This window comes from Phalaenopsis equestris, unplaced genomic scaffold, assembly GCF_001263595.1.
Source record: "Phalaenopsis equestris unplaced genomic scaffold, ASM126359v1 Scaffold000666, whole genome shotgun sequence".
NCBI lineage: Eukaryota > Viridiplantae > Streptophyta > Magnoliopsida > Asparagales > Orchidaceae > Phalaenopsis > Phalaenopsis equestris.
Window position 1 is genome coordinate 9,065 of NW_018165106.1, and position 16,893 is coordinate 25,957.

The following is a 16,893-nucleotide window of genomic DNA, read 5'->3' on the forward strand; positions in this document are numbered from 1 at the left end:
ATATATATATAACAAATATTTGAATTTGGCTTTATAAGATATTTCTTTGTTCTGTTTGATTTCATTCATTTATATGCAGTGGAAATTTAGCAAAGAAGTTTCTGAAGTATCAAATTGATGACAGTTAGAGTTCTGTTTTAAACGTTTTGAATAAACAGAAGCAGAATGATCAATCTTCCATAAACAGCTCCATTACATCTGTTTTTTCGCAGCTACAAAAAACAGACCATCAGCTTCCCCGCAGCTGCTTCCTAGGGCAGCTAAGCTCCAGCTGAAAAGCTGGAAAACTGCACCAAACAGACCTATAGTGGAATATAAAGCCACTGCTAAGTTCTGATCAATCAACATCCAAATATTATATGCGAGATTTACAGTGGTCTTACCTGTTTCATCAATCACAGTAGGTGGTTGCAAGGTACCATCAAGAAAGCCCAAAAATCCATTGGCTTTAGTAATCTTAATGATTTGCGAACGCCAGAGTCGTTAATTATCAGAGGTTACGGCATTTTTCACCATTGACTTGAGATTCATCATGAGAAACTTCAAAGAAGGCGGGATAGGATTTTCGGCAATACGCAAGGAGGCCAAGCCTTCGTGAGTTCGAGAAGATACGAAATCGTCCATGACTGCTAAGCCTTGAGAAGTTCTGATACCATGAAATCTTGCAAACTGAGGAAGAAGACAAATGCGAGAGAACAGGGAAGAAAAGGTTTAACAGAAGAGAAACTTGATCTATTAATATTAATTAGTCTAATAAAAAACAAAGAGACAAATCTCTATACATACTAGGCAGGAAATACAAGGTTCGGGCCACATACGCAAAATAGAAGGTGGGCCCCAGCTAAGTAAATTTAAGAAGTCCTACCATTCTTATGTATTTACATATCTAAGACCAAAATTTTACAGTCTTACATTAAAATCATCCAAATCTTTTATATCAAATTTAAAAAAAAAAACATTGCTATTTTAACTAAAAAAAGGAAATACTGCTTTGGGTGGAATGTATATATAAACATTTAAATTTAGGTGTTCAAGGTGTAAATATATATGAATTAAGTGGTGTGTATGAAAATCTTTTATATTAAAATTATTTTTATATAATTTAAATATATAAGAATGGAAAAATATTACATCAGGACTCCTAACGTAGAGTGGACACGTGACTTCAAGAAAACACGTGTGTTTTCTTGTGATCCGACCCGGTAAGACAAAAAAATATTCCTTCTCTGTTATTCCGTATTATTCAGATGTTATCGTAATAGTAATAATATGTTATTGTGTTATTATAGCTCAAAAAATATTTTCTGAACACAATAATACATGAATACCATCATAATAACACATGAATAATGCAGAATAACATCGACGGAATATTATCTTGCACTAAAATGAATTTTTTTATTTTTATATCACCACTAGGTGACGTCAGCAATTCAAAATTTCAACGTACATCAACTTAACAAGGCCGGGTATTGACGCGTGTAGAAGCCCGAATGTGCCAGTTCCTCCTCGTGGATCGATCTGCCATGGCGGCTCCATATACCCAAAGGTTAATAGGGAAAACCCCGGCTTGGCGGCTCCTAAAGGACGACCAGGATGATCCTTTTCCTATTTAATTATTCCTTCCTTACACGTTGATGTTCTCTTCGCCTGCAATCTCTAATCGTCTCTTTCATCTGCCAACGCTTCTTAGACAAGGTGAGTCAGTCTTGTAAGGTTGAAGAAGCCTCTTCATTGCTGAAATTTGATTGCCTTTATGTTGTTCTTATTTTAGTTGTATAATTTAACTTGGCGTAAATCATAAGACATGGTATAGGGTTTACATTTCTGTTCAATTAGTTTGCTTTTGATTAGGATTTGTCGTACGTTTTTCATCGATGCTTGTTCTGTGGTTTCATATGATTGATCTTCCGTTTGAGCAAAACATTTTTGATGTTTTGAGTCCTGAGCTTGTAATTTGGGGTTCAATTACCATTTTAGCTATACTCGTAAGTAGTGAATAGAGGGAAAATCCAAATTGGACAGGCAAAGCGTTTCTTTATTCTTTAAATTTTCTTACGCAGCCTTGTATGTAGAGTGTAGAGTCTGTGGCAAATTGGACAAAATTGTAAGGGTAAATGACTTTTTGTTGTTATATTGTAATCGATTTTCTCTTGAATTAAAGAAAGAAAAAGGACCGACCAACTTAGATACTGGTACTCAAAAATATGATAAAAGAGCTTTTGGTAAATGAGCTCAGTATTGTATAACCATGATAGTTGGCTTAAAATGTAAATTAAAATTTCTTTAATTTCAATTTTTGTGCGGGTAATACAAAAATAATACTACTAATGTCTGATTAAAAGTGATAACATCTTATGAAAACCTTAAAAGTTTTATACAGAAAAAAAAGGGGGACAATTGTCATATACGTAGGAGAATGATTTTTTTCTCCTGAAACTTCTAAAAGAATTGATGCAATATCCGCTGACCGCTGACCTTAGCGCACTTCAAAGCCAATTAATGAATTTTTTTTCTTTGTAGTATATCATCCCATAGGAAAAAAATTGCATATGTCCAGCGTACGTGGCGCTGTGTTCATCATCCATTGGGAACACGACACATCAGCAAAACCGGTCCTACCACGTAGATTTTAAATATTCCCCGCGTGACCCATCGACCTGACCCGCACGGTATATATGGGGGTAATACATGAACAATAACCGCCCTGTAACCGTTCTGTAACCGCCCCGTTGGATGTCGTGGTACAACCCCAATAACCCACCTGTAACTCTGAGAAACCGCGGACCCTCTGTACCGCGGCTGTGTAACTGCGCGGTAACTTTTGGAAACTTTTGGACGATATGAACCGCGCGTGTAACGTTGCGGTAACCTCCAAAGCCCCGTACCGTGACTTTGTAACTTTGTGGAATGATTGTGCAACGTTGCGGTAACCTCGATAACCTATGTACCTTCTTAGTAATTCCCAGTAATAATCGTGTAACCTTCGCTTAACGCCCGCAAAATGTACTGCTCAAATACCCGTGGTAAAAATTTAGACTGTAAGAATTCTTTTTCGAAACAGGATTGATGTTTTCATTCGCGCCCAGGCTTGCCTTCTTCTTGAACGTTAAGGTACTGTTTAGGGTTTCACATTTGTATTCTGAAGCAAGATTAAAATGGAGGACATCGATAAGACCACGACCGTGTTGGAAGAGGCGAATGTTGCGCAGTTTGACGAGGCGGAGAAGTTGGACATGAAAGAGGTATTATGGTCTTGCCAAGGTGAATTCAATAATTTTTTACATAAATTGGTATTATGGTCATGCTATACATTGACTGACCTTGTTTGTCTGTAATTTTTTGCAGGTCTATGATTTTTTTCTTGATGTAAAAGAAAGTGAATATCGCTTACTTGCCACTTTCTTTGAAGAACCCTTCAGTCCTGCAAAGCTTCTCCCACAGGAAAGACCCATTCCATACCACAACACCCATGTTGGTTGAGGTATCTTCTATAGTACCTTATCATATTAGTCCTCAACCAACCGACAATCATATATTTGAACGGACGAGTCAAAGACTTGGATTTGAAGAGATTCATGAATTATTGAAAGATCAACAAAAATTTATATTGGATTTTCAAGTCTCTGTTGACAGTCGTTTAACGCGTTTAGAGAATACAGTTTTGGACTTTCAAGACTTTGTTGAAAGTTGTTTGACAAAGTTAGAAAATGCGGTGAAAGACTTAAAGTGTCTTGTCGTGAATGTAGAAAGAACAATAAAATAATTAGATGAGGAATTAATGAGAAAATCGGTCAAAGAGTCCCCACAAAGGAGCTTGATCCAAAGGATTAAGGAGAGATTAAATAGAATAAAAATGACTCTCAGTTTCCCATATGTTGTTTTCGAAAGAAAGAGAAAAAACCATTAAAGGAACCGGTTGAAATTGTACAGGAAGAGGAAGCGGGTATTGATCAGCAACCCAGATCTCCCCAACAAGAGGTTACAATTGTATATAAAGAGAAATAGGAGCACCAACCAGTCACTCATTATGTTAGTGAGGACTACCCAGACAAGGTATGAAATGTTTTCTTCTAGTATTTAAATATGAGCATTAAATATTCTGATTTTGCTTATCTTACAGGTCTAGCCAGCATCTCAGGTGATCGATTTTCCTGCTAGAGATGAAATTCCAGATTATATGCGGGAAACAATCAATATATGTTGTAGAAAATTCATGAACTTGTTAGTTCACCTAATTTTTGGGTGTTCTGCATTAATTTTGTAATTATAAACTGAAGTAATTTTATATTTCAAATGCAGGGGTGACCTGTTAATTAATATGAGACATGTTTCAGTGCCGCGACTATCTCGATGAATTCTTGGGAAACGGTTGGTTAGACAATAAACATGTTGATTGTTTTGCTATGTTGATAGAGAATAAGCGGTGTAACGCATCACATCTGTATAAATCGTGCCTGTATGTATCTCCATGTCACTGGATAAATTTTAAAAATTTAATATTTTGTTGTTTGCATTCACACAAATCTAACATGACCATATTTTGAATGTCGTCTTGTTCTTCTTGATGTAGTTGTATAGATAAGGTAACGTTAAATCCTTTGTCGCACATATTACAAAAGATTAAATCCAGAAGAGAGAGTTATTACTGATACTTATAATAAATATCAACATTGAATACTTTTTGTTGGGGCACTAACAGAGGGGAAATTGAGAGTTTATGACTCTTTATCTAACAAAATGCATTTGCATATCTCTCAAAACATTGTAAGACCTCACACGAGATCATTAACTATTGTCAGATTGAAATATTTATTTATTAACTTAACTCTAAGTATACAGATTGAACATTTTTTAAAAGATGTCAGGAAAGCTTTCCAGGTTAATTTGAAGAAGTGACCAGTTGTAATGGCCAGAGGAATTCCAGTAAAAAATAACAATTTTCATTGCAGTGTTTTTGTCTGTAAATATATGAAGACACATGTACAAAAAGAGAAAGTCAATTGGGTGGAGAAAAAGGAGTGGCAGGAATTGATGACATTATTCGGAGCAAAAATTGGATACGATATTTGTAAATTTGCTTTGTCAAAATCACAGTAGGTTTGGAAGGAAAACATTTATTGCAGCTTATACAAATTTTTTTACTGAAATTTAAAAATTAGATTGAACACAATTGGTATGTGACTTTTATCCGTGCCTCTTTATGAGATTTATAAATATCTCCATTTAGTTTCTAAGAATTTTATCTACTCGTGGCAGGTTACTTGATGAATGCATCGTCTCATTCCTTCTTGCCGTAGAGTTTTCTGAAATAGTTAATGTTAACTAGCTTTTTGATAGGAGGGTTTGCTTAGAATTTAATATTGTTCATGCCTTTTAGCTTTGCAATTAGGTTGTTTGTTTAATTTATTTTCCTTTGTGCAACAGATTGTTACTCAGAAGTGATGTTCTAAAAGTGTCTGAGCTGGTTTTTTACTTCAGCATGCTGATTGTATGGAGGTTAATATGCATTGAAGTTGATGATCCAAAAATGCTGGAGCTGGAAGACTTCAGAGAGGGAACCAAGAAATGTTGTGTGGTGTTGTACATGAAAGTGGGCTTACTGATTGTGGATATCTTTTGTGATATTTTTTGTGATGTTGTTTCTACATTTGTTATGTATTACATGATTTTTGATATGGGTTGATTGATTTTGAAGCATATTGTTTGTGGTCAGATGAGAGAATTGCATATTGCCAACAAGTTAAGGGCAATGGAGAAGTGACCAAGGTCAAGTACCAGTTTATTTCGAAGCAGAAAACATTCTGATTACAGATCTGGAGTGGAGGTTACATTTACTTTAAAAACATACTGATTATAAATGCCTCAATACAAATGCTTTAAACATCCTCATAAAAAATACAAAAAATGGAACATTTCATCAAAAAACAAATGCCTCAATACAATTCCTCATCCACGCAACAAATAACTCAATACAAATCAGTCTGGACACAACAAATGCTTCAGTAATGTTGCTTACATCCTGATTAGAACCTGAGTGAAAAACAAAAAAAACATATTCGTAAAGCTTATTCATTAAAAACATCCTGATTAAAGAATATGTCATAATACTTACTGATCATATATTGAATCTGTCATCATGACGGTTAATGATTTCCTGTATCGTGGAAGAAAGAAATTCTGCATTTGAAAGATCCAAAAATATTAAAATAACATACACAACATAAAAAGATTAGCACATGGTTATCATCATTTTGCATTATATATCAACTTGTGTTAGAAAATCAGGTAGTGAGAACATGCTTGGATCAGACTTTAAAGCATCTGGTTCTTGGCTAGTTGAAATTTCTATCGATTTACCTATTAAAGTGGTTAGTTAAAGTTGTTATGGGTAAAAAACTTGTCATTGGCTAAAACATCTAAAATCAATTTTTTTAACAAAATATACCTTTTTCTCTTTCTTTCTCTCCCAGTGACCTTTTAGCTTGGAATTGGATATTCCTTTAGGGCGCATTTTGACAAGATCATTCAGTTTTGATTCATTATTCACCGGTTTTTTATTTTTTTTATTGTTTTCGTGACTTTGAACCTCTTTTTATTATGTCATCAATATCCAACGATAATTTCTTCATTGAATCCTTCATGCACTACTCAGTCTCTGCATTTTTCTTTGCTTTATTAGTGCATAGATATGACATTTTTTGCATGTGTTCATTTTTTGTATATGTGTTTGAAATATTAGGTCACCTTTACCATCATTCCACATTTGTGACTGTTGGAAATGCTTGTATTCATAACTGTCATACACATCTTCTTTTACATTTGTAGACTATCTCAATAGGAGATATTTATTTGGGATCTTAATATGTAGAAAATTCAGTACTCGTACAGAGTGTGCACATAATAGCCCCATCATTTCGAACTTTCTGCAGCTATATTGGATCTCCGAACTGAAAGGGTCGAAATTTACAACCCAAGTTTTGTTTGTCATGTGACATTCAGATTCTTAATGAAAAATTCATTTTCATTGTTTACAGGGCGTGTAATTGAAGACCACATGATTCGTAAATAAACTCTTCCTCAAACATATTGTAAAGCTTCCTTGAGTAAAATGCAGCTTCCTGCCTCAGCATTGGGCTGCTTTTCGCAACTGGAGTGATCATAGATTGATCGCACTTGTAATCTTCATTCCTTCTCGTTACGCCTCCATGTTCTCATGACATGTTCAAGACCCAAAAAAAGAATCAGTAATAGAATTTGTGGGCTTAGCGACACCATGACAAATATTATTTGTTGATTCACTTTTGTGGGTGGATAAAATTCTCATTCCAAATACATTCTTATTAAAAGCTGTAGCTCACTTATCTCTGATGTTATACATCTCATCTAACCAAATGTTCTCCTGTAGATTACCAGTCTCAATCATCATCTCCCATGTTTATCAAATTCCTCTTCACTCGCATTTGCTCATACACTTATAAAAAAGATTAGTGACTATTTTATTCACCACCCTGCAGTGAGTCTTTGTAGTCAATTTCTTATATATGTGCTACTGACATAATTAATGTCGTGTATTTGATAAAATTTGTTCTATGACTTTTCCCATTGTCTGATCTTGATCAATGTATATTGTAATTGGATGATTATTGCCCATAATACAGATAAAATTTTTATAAAATTATTGAAACGACTCTACTGTCTCCTCTAATAAGAATTCAACGCCACAGAGAATATTCTGTCAATTGTGGTTAACGCCAACAAAAGGAGCACAACACAAGTTATATTTATTTAATCTGCAGCAAGTATCAAAAATAATAACATCACCAAAGCAATCATAACCATGTCTGGACATACCGTCACTCCAAAAAAAATTCATCAGTTTATCACTCTCATCAATTTCGAAGTCCTACTCAAACATGCTATTCTCAACAGGTCTCTCTGTGAATAATTACAATAAAACATTGGCATCGCCATTTTCAATTCTACATCTCTTCTTTCTATGAATGAAATTGAAGGCAGCTATCTTAGTACACTCTAGGTTCTCTACTCCCCCAACTTTTATGGCTAGAAAGTTAAACGCATCTCTAAGTCTTATCCTTGACTGTGTCATCGATCTAAGCACATCTACATTGACTTCGCTTATCTTTCTGTTGGAAGGCAAGATGTGCTTATCACCAGGGTTTGCTAATGAGTGGTTATGAGATTCAATGAATTTTTGAACTGTCCAATTACCTTCAACATCAATTGCGTATCGAATCATTGCCGGACAACGACTTTTTGTGTCTGCTCTTTTGTATTTAACAGTTTCTGTGACTTTCAGCTTTTTCTTGAATCATGTTTTTCCACATACAAAATCCTTCGTTTTAAGATTCCTGGAGTTAGGCCAGAAAGTGTCGCGCTCCTTACGAACACTGAATCCGATATGATGAGCGTAAACACAATATTCTTCTTAAGCTTCTTTCTATTGTGAACCACCGTTTGAAGTAAAATATTTGCAGTTTGCTCCGTACATTTAGGTTAACTTTCATCAAACTGCACAAAATAAAAAACTATATTAAACTCAATAATAGGTGCACAAACAAACAACCCTAAAAGGAATACCCAACAAATAAGAACACTATATTATTGTAAACCCACAAATAAGAACACTACATTAAACCCTAATAATCATAGCTCAACAAACAAACCAAAACAAACATTCGCCTCCAAAATATTCTTGTAAACCCAACAAATAAGAACACCCTAAAAGCAAACAACATTTTAATAAAAACTGAAGAAATGTGTACCAGTTAAACCTCGAAACACACTAAGGAAAACACCAAGAAACACAACAACAAACACACCAAGGAAAACACTAAAGAAACACATAAGAAGAAACACATAAACAAACACACCAAGAAACAAAGATATACGGGCGGACAAACACAAAGAAATTTGTCAAAAAAAAAAGAAACAGAACTGCAAACATACAATTAATACACAAACACACCTCAACTTTAACATCAACTTCTTTGTTGGCCGGATATGTTTCTTCTCCTTCCCTGTCAGACATGAAATGCCAGTTTACATAGTCCATCTTTAACATCAAAATAGCGTCGGATGGGCAATAAAACAGTAAACCATAGCTGCTTAAATAACAACATTCGTGTGCTATGATTTTTGAAGAAGGTTATCAAGCTCTGTGAATTGACGAAAGGTTTTCGGAGATTATCACAAAGTTACAAAGCCGTGGTACAGAGCTTTGGAGGTTACCACAATGTTATACGCACGATACATATCGTACAGAGGTTACCGCGCAGTTACACAACCGCGGTACAGAGGGTCCACGGTTTCTCTTGAGTTACAGGTCGGTTATTGGGGTTGTACCACGGCATCCAAGCAAGCGGTTACTGCTCGGTTATTGTATGTGTATCGAATCGGTATTACCCCCAGACAGGTCACGCGGGGAATATTTAAAATCTATGTGGTGAGACTGGTTTTATTGATGTGTCGTGCTCCGATTGGATGACTTACGCAGCGCTGCGTACGCTGGACGTATGCAAATTTTTTCCCATCCCATAACACCCTCCTTTGAGAATGAACCCCTAAAAAAGGAATGCTGCTACAGGTGCCTTGGTCTCATTCAGGAAAATCAAACATGAATGCCATTGAATTAGTCCTAATATAAACTATTTCAACATTGACTTTTGCTTTAAAAAATTATGTGGAACTAGTCCATTTTTTAGAATTACATGTCTTTAGAGTTATTTTTTCAGATTCCTGTAATTTGATGATTTCTAATTCGCTCCGCAATTTTTGCTTGGCGTAATGGATCGAACCGACATTTAAAGCTTATTACACTTCCAGTTTTTATTGCTTTCACAAAACAAGTCTATCAGTATTTGAAGAATTTTGTAGTTTTCCTGAATATTATTATACATTTAAGTTGGAACAATGCAAATCCTTGTGGTTACTTGTGAATATAAATAGCTAGTCGTTTTTGGCTATCTTATAATTTCAAACCGATTTTCAATTGTTTTGAAACCCTTTTTCTTAGAAGTTAAAATTTCTTGCTTTCCTTTACTAATTAAAGATTTATTTCTGCAAATATTTTAATGTCACAAAAATTTAACGTTTATGTTACATGAACATGTGTTAGCATATATGCTTAGAAAACATAATTCACAAACAGGAGAGATTATAGATATCATTATTCTAGTCTTATTTTCCCCACATGTTTCAGTTATATTCTATTTTGCATAATAATACTTTGTTGTTGCTTGATGTAACGATGGTGATTTTATACTTCATGTCAATCTTAGTAATAGGATGAAACTGTGCACAATTAATGGCATGCTCGCTTTAGAAATGAATCATTATTATCATCTTAATACTTTATTTGTTTTAATAAACATCTTTGTTAGTTTTCAACTAGCTACTGCTGTTCTGATTTTCAAGTTATGGACTCTTAGCAGACCCATCAATGTCTTCTAGATTTGCGCACGATGTATTGTCAGAGGCTGGTGCTTTCGTCCGTGCACCTTCAAGTTTTCGTAATTTTATTTCAAAAAATCAAGCTTCTCAATTCCCTGCAGAATCAGGAAGATACCATTTATATATATCTTATGCATGCCCTTGGGCTTCTAGATGTCTGTCATTTTTAAAAGTCAAAGGACTAGATAAGGCCATCAGTTACACGGTGACTTTTCCTCTCTGTGACTCTTTTAAGATTTTTTCGTACATTCATCTCTGTCATCACATCTTAACACCTTATATATATACAATTCATCATTTAGGCAGTGAAATCAATATTGGAAAGGACCAAAGAGACTGATGAGCATTTTGGGTGGGTCTTTCCTGCTTCTAGCACAGAAGAAGCTGGGGCTGAACCTGATCATTTGAATGGTGCCAGGAGTATCAGGGAACTTTATGAGCTTGCAAACCCGAATTATTCAGGAAGATATACTGTTCCTGTATGTGCATGATATTTTTGTTTCTTGTTCTTTTGAGTCTATTCCAGCAAGATTTCTTTTTTTTTTTTTTTGCTTGAGACACTTTTGAGTTAGTTTTATAATTATGTAACAGGTTCTTTGGGATAAAAATCTCAAAACAATTGTAAATAATGAAAGTTCAGAAATAATACGTATGTTCAACACAGAGTTCAATGAGATAGCTGAAAATGCTGACTTAAACTTATATCCCTCTCACCTACTAGCAGCCATTGATGAGGTCAATGAATTGGTTTATAACACCATTAACAATGGTGTTTATAAGTGTGGGTTTGCTACAAAACAAGGTCCTTATGACGAGGTAATGATTTTTTTATCATATTAAATTAAATTTGGGTTTTCTTCTGACTTTTATGTTGCCCTTTCACTTAGGCTGTAGTGAAGTTATATAATGCCTTGGACAAATGTGAGGAGATACTGAGTAGGCAACGCTATATTTGTGGGAATGAATTGACGGAAGCTGATATTCGACTTTTTGTAACTCTGATAAGGTTTGATGAGGTATGGATTTTCATGGATGTAGGGCACAGGATTTCGTTATTGAAAGTGGCAAAAGCATGGCTTACTAATTTTTTAGCTATGTCAGACCATATTATTATTTTTTAATGCCATGCAGTGGAGAACTACATGATGAAATTGGAGTTTCATTGAACTTGTTTTATAACTGGTCCTGCAAATTTTGTTTTGTATTGAACATAGATGTACTGGAAAGGGGTTATATAAAAAAATTTTCAGCAGCCTTTTAAAATATTAATGCATATAAAGCAGTTTATTGCAATAATTAGCAAATTTATATAATTTTTTTTCTTTTTAATGATATCATCAATTGATATATGTATAATGTAAATCTATTACGATTGCTATCAATAATTTGATCTTTTGGATTAAATTCCATTATTTTATTAATTTAATGAAAACTGCAGGATCATTTAAATGGATTGTGCCAGTTTTGTTCTCAAATTAGCAGGTCAATAGTTGTGGCATCGAGTAGGCTTACTTATCGCTCGTTTATAGTTTGAATGTTATAACCAAATTTCTTTTATTATAACATCTTGGCTTACTCTCTTAAGAGCAATTCTAGTCCTGGATAGACATGTTCTTTAAGTGAAAGTTTGTTGTTTATGTCATTTGCTCTTTCTTTTGTCTGATTTGAGTGTTGGATAACTAAAAAATCTTAGCTCAAATTAGTGTTGTAGAATTGAGTATGTTAAGATATATGTATGAATTTAACTAAAAGTATGAATTTAATTTTGATAATATTAGAGCATTGTGGTTGGAGAGGAAAGATATGGTAATGAATAGAGATAGCTGGTTTGTACATATCTAGGAAATAATAGGAATTGTACCATTAGAAGAGTAGATAAAATTTATGTTGGAGGATTACGAAAGCGAGGCCAAACACAAATTACATGAAGAGAGATGTCCAAAATGATTTAGAAGGATTAGTGTCGACGTTAAGAAAGGCAAATGTAGACCTAAAAATACTTGGGCATATTGTATAAAAAATAATCTTAGTATATTAGAATTAAATAAAAATATTGGACTCAATAGGACAATAGAGAAAAAGGATTCATGTTACTGACCCCACTTAGTGGGATAAAGTCTTGTTGTTGTTGTAGTAGTGTCAACAGTTCACTACAGGAAGATACAGAAGTGCAAAAGGAATAACAGAGTTTGGAAAACAAAAGGCTGTTGTATAATTCAGCCTTACCTTTCATATGAAACAACTTGGTATTTAATACAAGAGAGAAGAATGTAGAAGTTAGAACCAAACCTGTATAGCAACAGAGACAGTTATGAAGGTAAATGATATTAAACCATTTGTTATAATCAGAAGGTGCAATTTTATCTAGTGGAGTTGAGAGGTAACATATAACCGAAAGCTTAGTTAATTGCAACATCTTCTATATACTTGTCACCTCCCCTCAAAGTGATAAGGCCAATCTTGGACTGTAAGCTTGCTACAAAGATACTGAGACTGATAGATTGTAAGTGATTTGATAAAGATATCAAATATTTGATCTTGGGTGGTAATATGATGAATACTAGTCTCATTAGACTTGATGCAATTTCAAATAAAATGAGCGTCAATGACAATGTGCTTGGTGTGAGAGTGGAAAATAGGATTGTTTGCTAAAGCTAAAGCATAGATATTGGCACAAAACAACACAGTAGGTTCAGAGACAAGAATGTCACGAAGAAGGCTTCTTAAGTACATATATCAGTTGCAGCAGTAGCAAGAGCTCTATACTCATCTTCTGTAGATGAACAGGCCACTGTTCACTTCTTTTTAACAGCCTAGACAATAAGAGTTTTACCTAGGAAAGAGCAACAATCAATAGTGGATTTTCGATTGAAAATATCACCAGCCCAATGAAAATCTGAAATGATTGCAAAATGAGAGGAGAAGCATAGATAGGTAAACCATAAAGGATAGTGCCCTAAATGTGAGGCAATAGATGTTTAAGAAGCTGGAAATGAGCTCTGTGCGGATTATGCACGTATTGATAAAGTTTATTTACAACATATGCGATATCAGACCTCGTTAATGTGACAAATTGAAAAGAACCAACTAAGTGGCTATAGAAAGTAGGCTTCGAATGTAGTGCATTGTTCAGCTTCAACAAGTAATTTTGTAGGAGTTGGAATAAGGACTGATTTACAATCAAGGATGCTACATCAGTTGAGAATCTTATGAGCATAATGAGCTTTATTCAAATGTAACCCGTGAACATTGTGCTCCACGTGCATATCAAGAAAGTGGTGTATAGGACCGAGGTTTTTCATATGTAATGGATTTGTTAGTTTAGTGAGAATACCCTGTTTAATAATATTATTGCTGCCAGAATTTAAGATATCATCAATGTATACAATAATGTAAATAATCATGGAATTGACTTGATATATCAGGAGAGATGCATCTGCTTTGCTGATTGAAACCCAAGGGTGTGTAGTTGGTCAACATGGCAAACCATTGATGCATTTCTTGTTTTAGTCTATAGAGGGCTATGTGAAGCTTGCACACATGATTTCAATAGAGTATCGAGAAACCCATGTAGTTGTTTCATATATACTGGTTCATCAAGATAACCATGCAAAAATGCATTTGAAACATCAAGTTAGAGTATGATTCAATTACTTGTAGTGACAACTATGAGAAAAATACGAAGAGTTTGAAATTTGGCAAACAGAATGATTTTTTCTCTGTAATCTATTCCTTATTCTTGTTTGCAGCCTTCAGTGACTAGATGAGCTAATGAGCCATCAGATTGGAGTTTGGTCTTGTAAATCCACTTGCACCCTAAAAGGTTCATATCAATAGTGGGTGGGACAAGGCACCAAGTGCCTTGAACTTGCTTGTAAGGCTTGAAACTCAAGAAACATGGCCTTCCTCCAATGTTTATACTTGTTGCTCGAGTAAAACAGGTGGGATCTGAATCTGTTAAAGAGCGTTGTCTGTCGAAAAATTTTGCAAAGCTTTAATGTCCAGTTTGTAACCTCGTTAGCATATGATGGCATGTGGGAAGCGGAGGTTGAGGAGAAGTAGAGGCACTGGCGCTTGATGCGATGTGACACAAAGCTTTTTGATAAGGCACAGGTAATGGACTGTTTTGTAAAGAAATTGTTGTAGAAGTTGATAAAGGTGATATGGTACATGGTATGGCTTGAGTCATTGGGTTGAGTAGGAGGAACTAATAAGAGAGGTGGAATGGATTCAGATTTAGAGTTTGTTGAGGTTTTTGTCTAAGTGTGATAGGGAAAATGATCTTCATAAAAAATAACACGTCGAGAAATGTAAACACGCCCAGAGAGAGGATCAAGACTTTTGTAACCTTTATGGTGGACTGCATGGCCAATGAAAACTAATGCAGTGGAATCGACAAGTTTATTAGGGGAATATGGCGTTAACCAAGGATAAGAAAGGCATCAAAATATCTTAAGATGATTATAAGATTGAGGATTCTTGTATAAGATTTGAAAGGGAGAGATTATTTGTAGTTTTGGAAGGGAGATGGTTGATAAGGTATCTAGCCGTAAGCAGTGTATCAATCCCAAAGTGTGGAGGAAGATAAGCATCAATCATAAGTGTTTGGATTGTCTCAATTAAATGCCTATGTTTCCTCTCAGCAATACCATCTTGAGTAGGTATGCAAGGACAATTTTAATGTTTTGAGTAAATAGGTTGAATGCCTATTTCCTTTGCTTTCATTCCAATAAATAATAGTCTGTACAATATATTTTGGTACATAATAATGCATATTCCTAATCTAGATATTCAACTAAAAGGAAAGAATATGTACAATTAAAATAAGAAATTTAATGCAGCAATTTAAAGAAGGAAAATCTTAAATTTTGCCCGATTCGAGTTATTTTGATTGATATCCCCCTTCAAATTGATGCTAGCTGATCAAGGAGCATCAATTTGTCAACAGGGAACTGATGACGTTGTCGAGAAAGAGCCTTAATAAATATATCAGCCGTTTAAAGATTATAATAGATATGAGGAAGAGAAATAACACCATTATCATAGAATTCTCGAATATAATGACAATCCACTTCAATGTGTTTCGTCTGCTCATGGAAGACAAGATTAGCAGTAATCTAGATAGCACTAGTATTATCTGCATAAAGAGAAGTAAACTCAAGTTGAGGAAAACCAAACTCAACCAACAAACCCTAAAGCCAAATGATCTTATAACAAACAAAGGACATGGCGCAATATTCAGACTGAGTAGATGATTCAGACACTCGACCTTGTTTCTTGTCGAGAAATATACACCAGCCAATAATAGATCTAGGTGTATCAAAACAACCAACCCAATCAACATCACTATAGGCTGTTGAGCGAGTAGGAGACTCCGCAGAAAAAAACAAGCCGTGATGAGAACGCCCTTTCAAATACCTAACAATCCGTCGAACTTCAGCTAAATGAAGATGTGTAGGTGCCTGCCTAAATTGACTAACTTGTTGCACATCAAATGAAATATCAGGGTGTGTGATGGTTAGATAATTGAGACTCTCAACAAGTTGTCGATACAGAGATGAATCAGATAGGAAGTCACATTCATTCTGTTGATATTTAACATTCATTTCCAAAGGAGTACCCTGTTGGAGCCCAACCAAAGCAATGAGTTCCTTAGTATAGTTATGTTAGTGAAGAAAAATACCAGCGGAAAACGAGTGAACCTCAAGACCTAAGAAATATGTTAAAGACCCCAAATCCTTTATATGAAAAGAACCTTTAAAACGCTTCTGTAACTGAGACACAATTGAGTTTTAGATCCAGTGATGACAATATAATCAACATAGACTAATAACAACACAATTCCCTTGTCAGTCTTGCAAAGAAATAATGAAAAATCATACTCACTCTGATAGTATTGCGAAACTTTTCAAATCAGGCCCGTGGAGCCTGTTTCAAACCGTATAGAGATCGTTTGAGCTTACAAACGTCATGTGAGGGTGTAGAAAATAAGCCTGGAGGAGTCATATAGATATCTTCCTTGAGGTCCTCATGCAAAAATGCATTTTTAACATCCATGTGTTGTAACGATCAGCTTTTAGATGCAACAATAGATAAAACAAGTCAACTGTTGTCATCTTTGCCACACGTGCAAATGCCTCATCATAATCAATCTCATATTCATGTTAATTGTTAAGAGCTATCAATCTTGTCTTATATCTGTCAAGGGAGCCATCAGATCGGAGTTTAAGAGAATAAACACCCCTTTTACAACCAATGGGTTTAACATCTGCAAGACATGAAATAATATCCCAAGTGTGATTAATTTGAAGTGCCTGAAGTTTTTCTTGCATGACTTTTATCCAACAAGTTTGTTTAGCGGTCTGAGAATAAGATGTAGAAACTATAGTATTAGTTAAAATTGCAAAATAGCCATATATA

General features: G+C 34.8%; 1 protein-coding gene across 3 annotated transcripts in view; it reads left to right on the forward strand.

Moving 5' to 3' along the window:
* The first annotated feature begins 1,493 nt into the window (after nt 1-1,493).
* The window catches only part of LOC110030144 (glutathionyl-hydroquinone reductase YqjG-like), a 22,171-nt gene continuing 6,771 nt past the window's right edge, over nt 1,494-16,893 (forward strand). The window contains exons 1-5 of one of the 3 annotated variants that reach the window (XM_020732726.1): nt 1,494-1,698; nt 10,452-10,678; nt 10,776-10,952; nt 11,065-11,289; nt 11,361-11,489. In XM_020732726.1, coding sequence (XP_020588385.1) covers nt 1,638-1,698; nt 10,452-10,678; nt 10,776-10,952; nt 11,065-11,289; nt 11,361-11,489 — 819 coding nt within the window. In that variant the 5' untranslated portion in view covers nt 1,494-1,637. The remainder of the gene's footprint in view (nt 1,699-10,451; nt 10,679-10,775; nt 10,953-11,064; nt 11,290-11,360; nt 11,490-16,893) is intronic. The other 2 variants (XM_020732729.1, XM_020732728.1) reach the window with 2 other exon arrangements.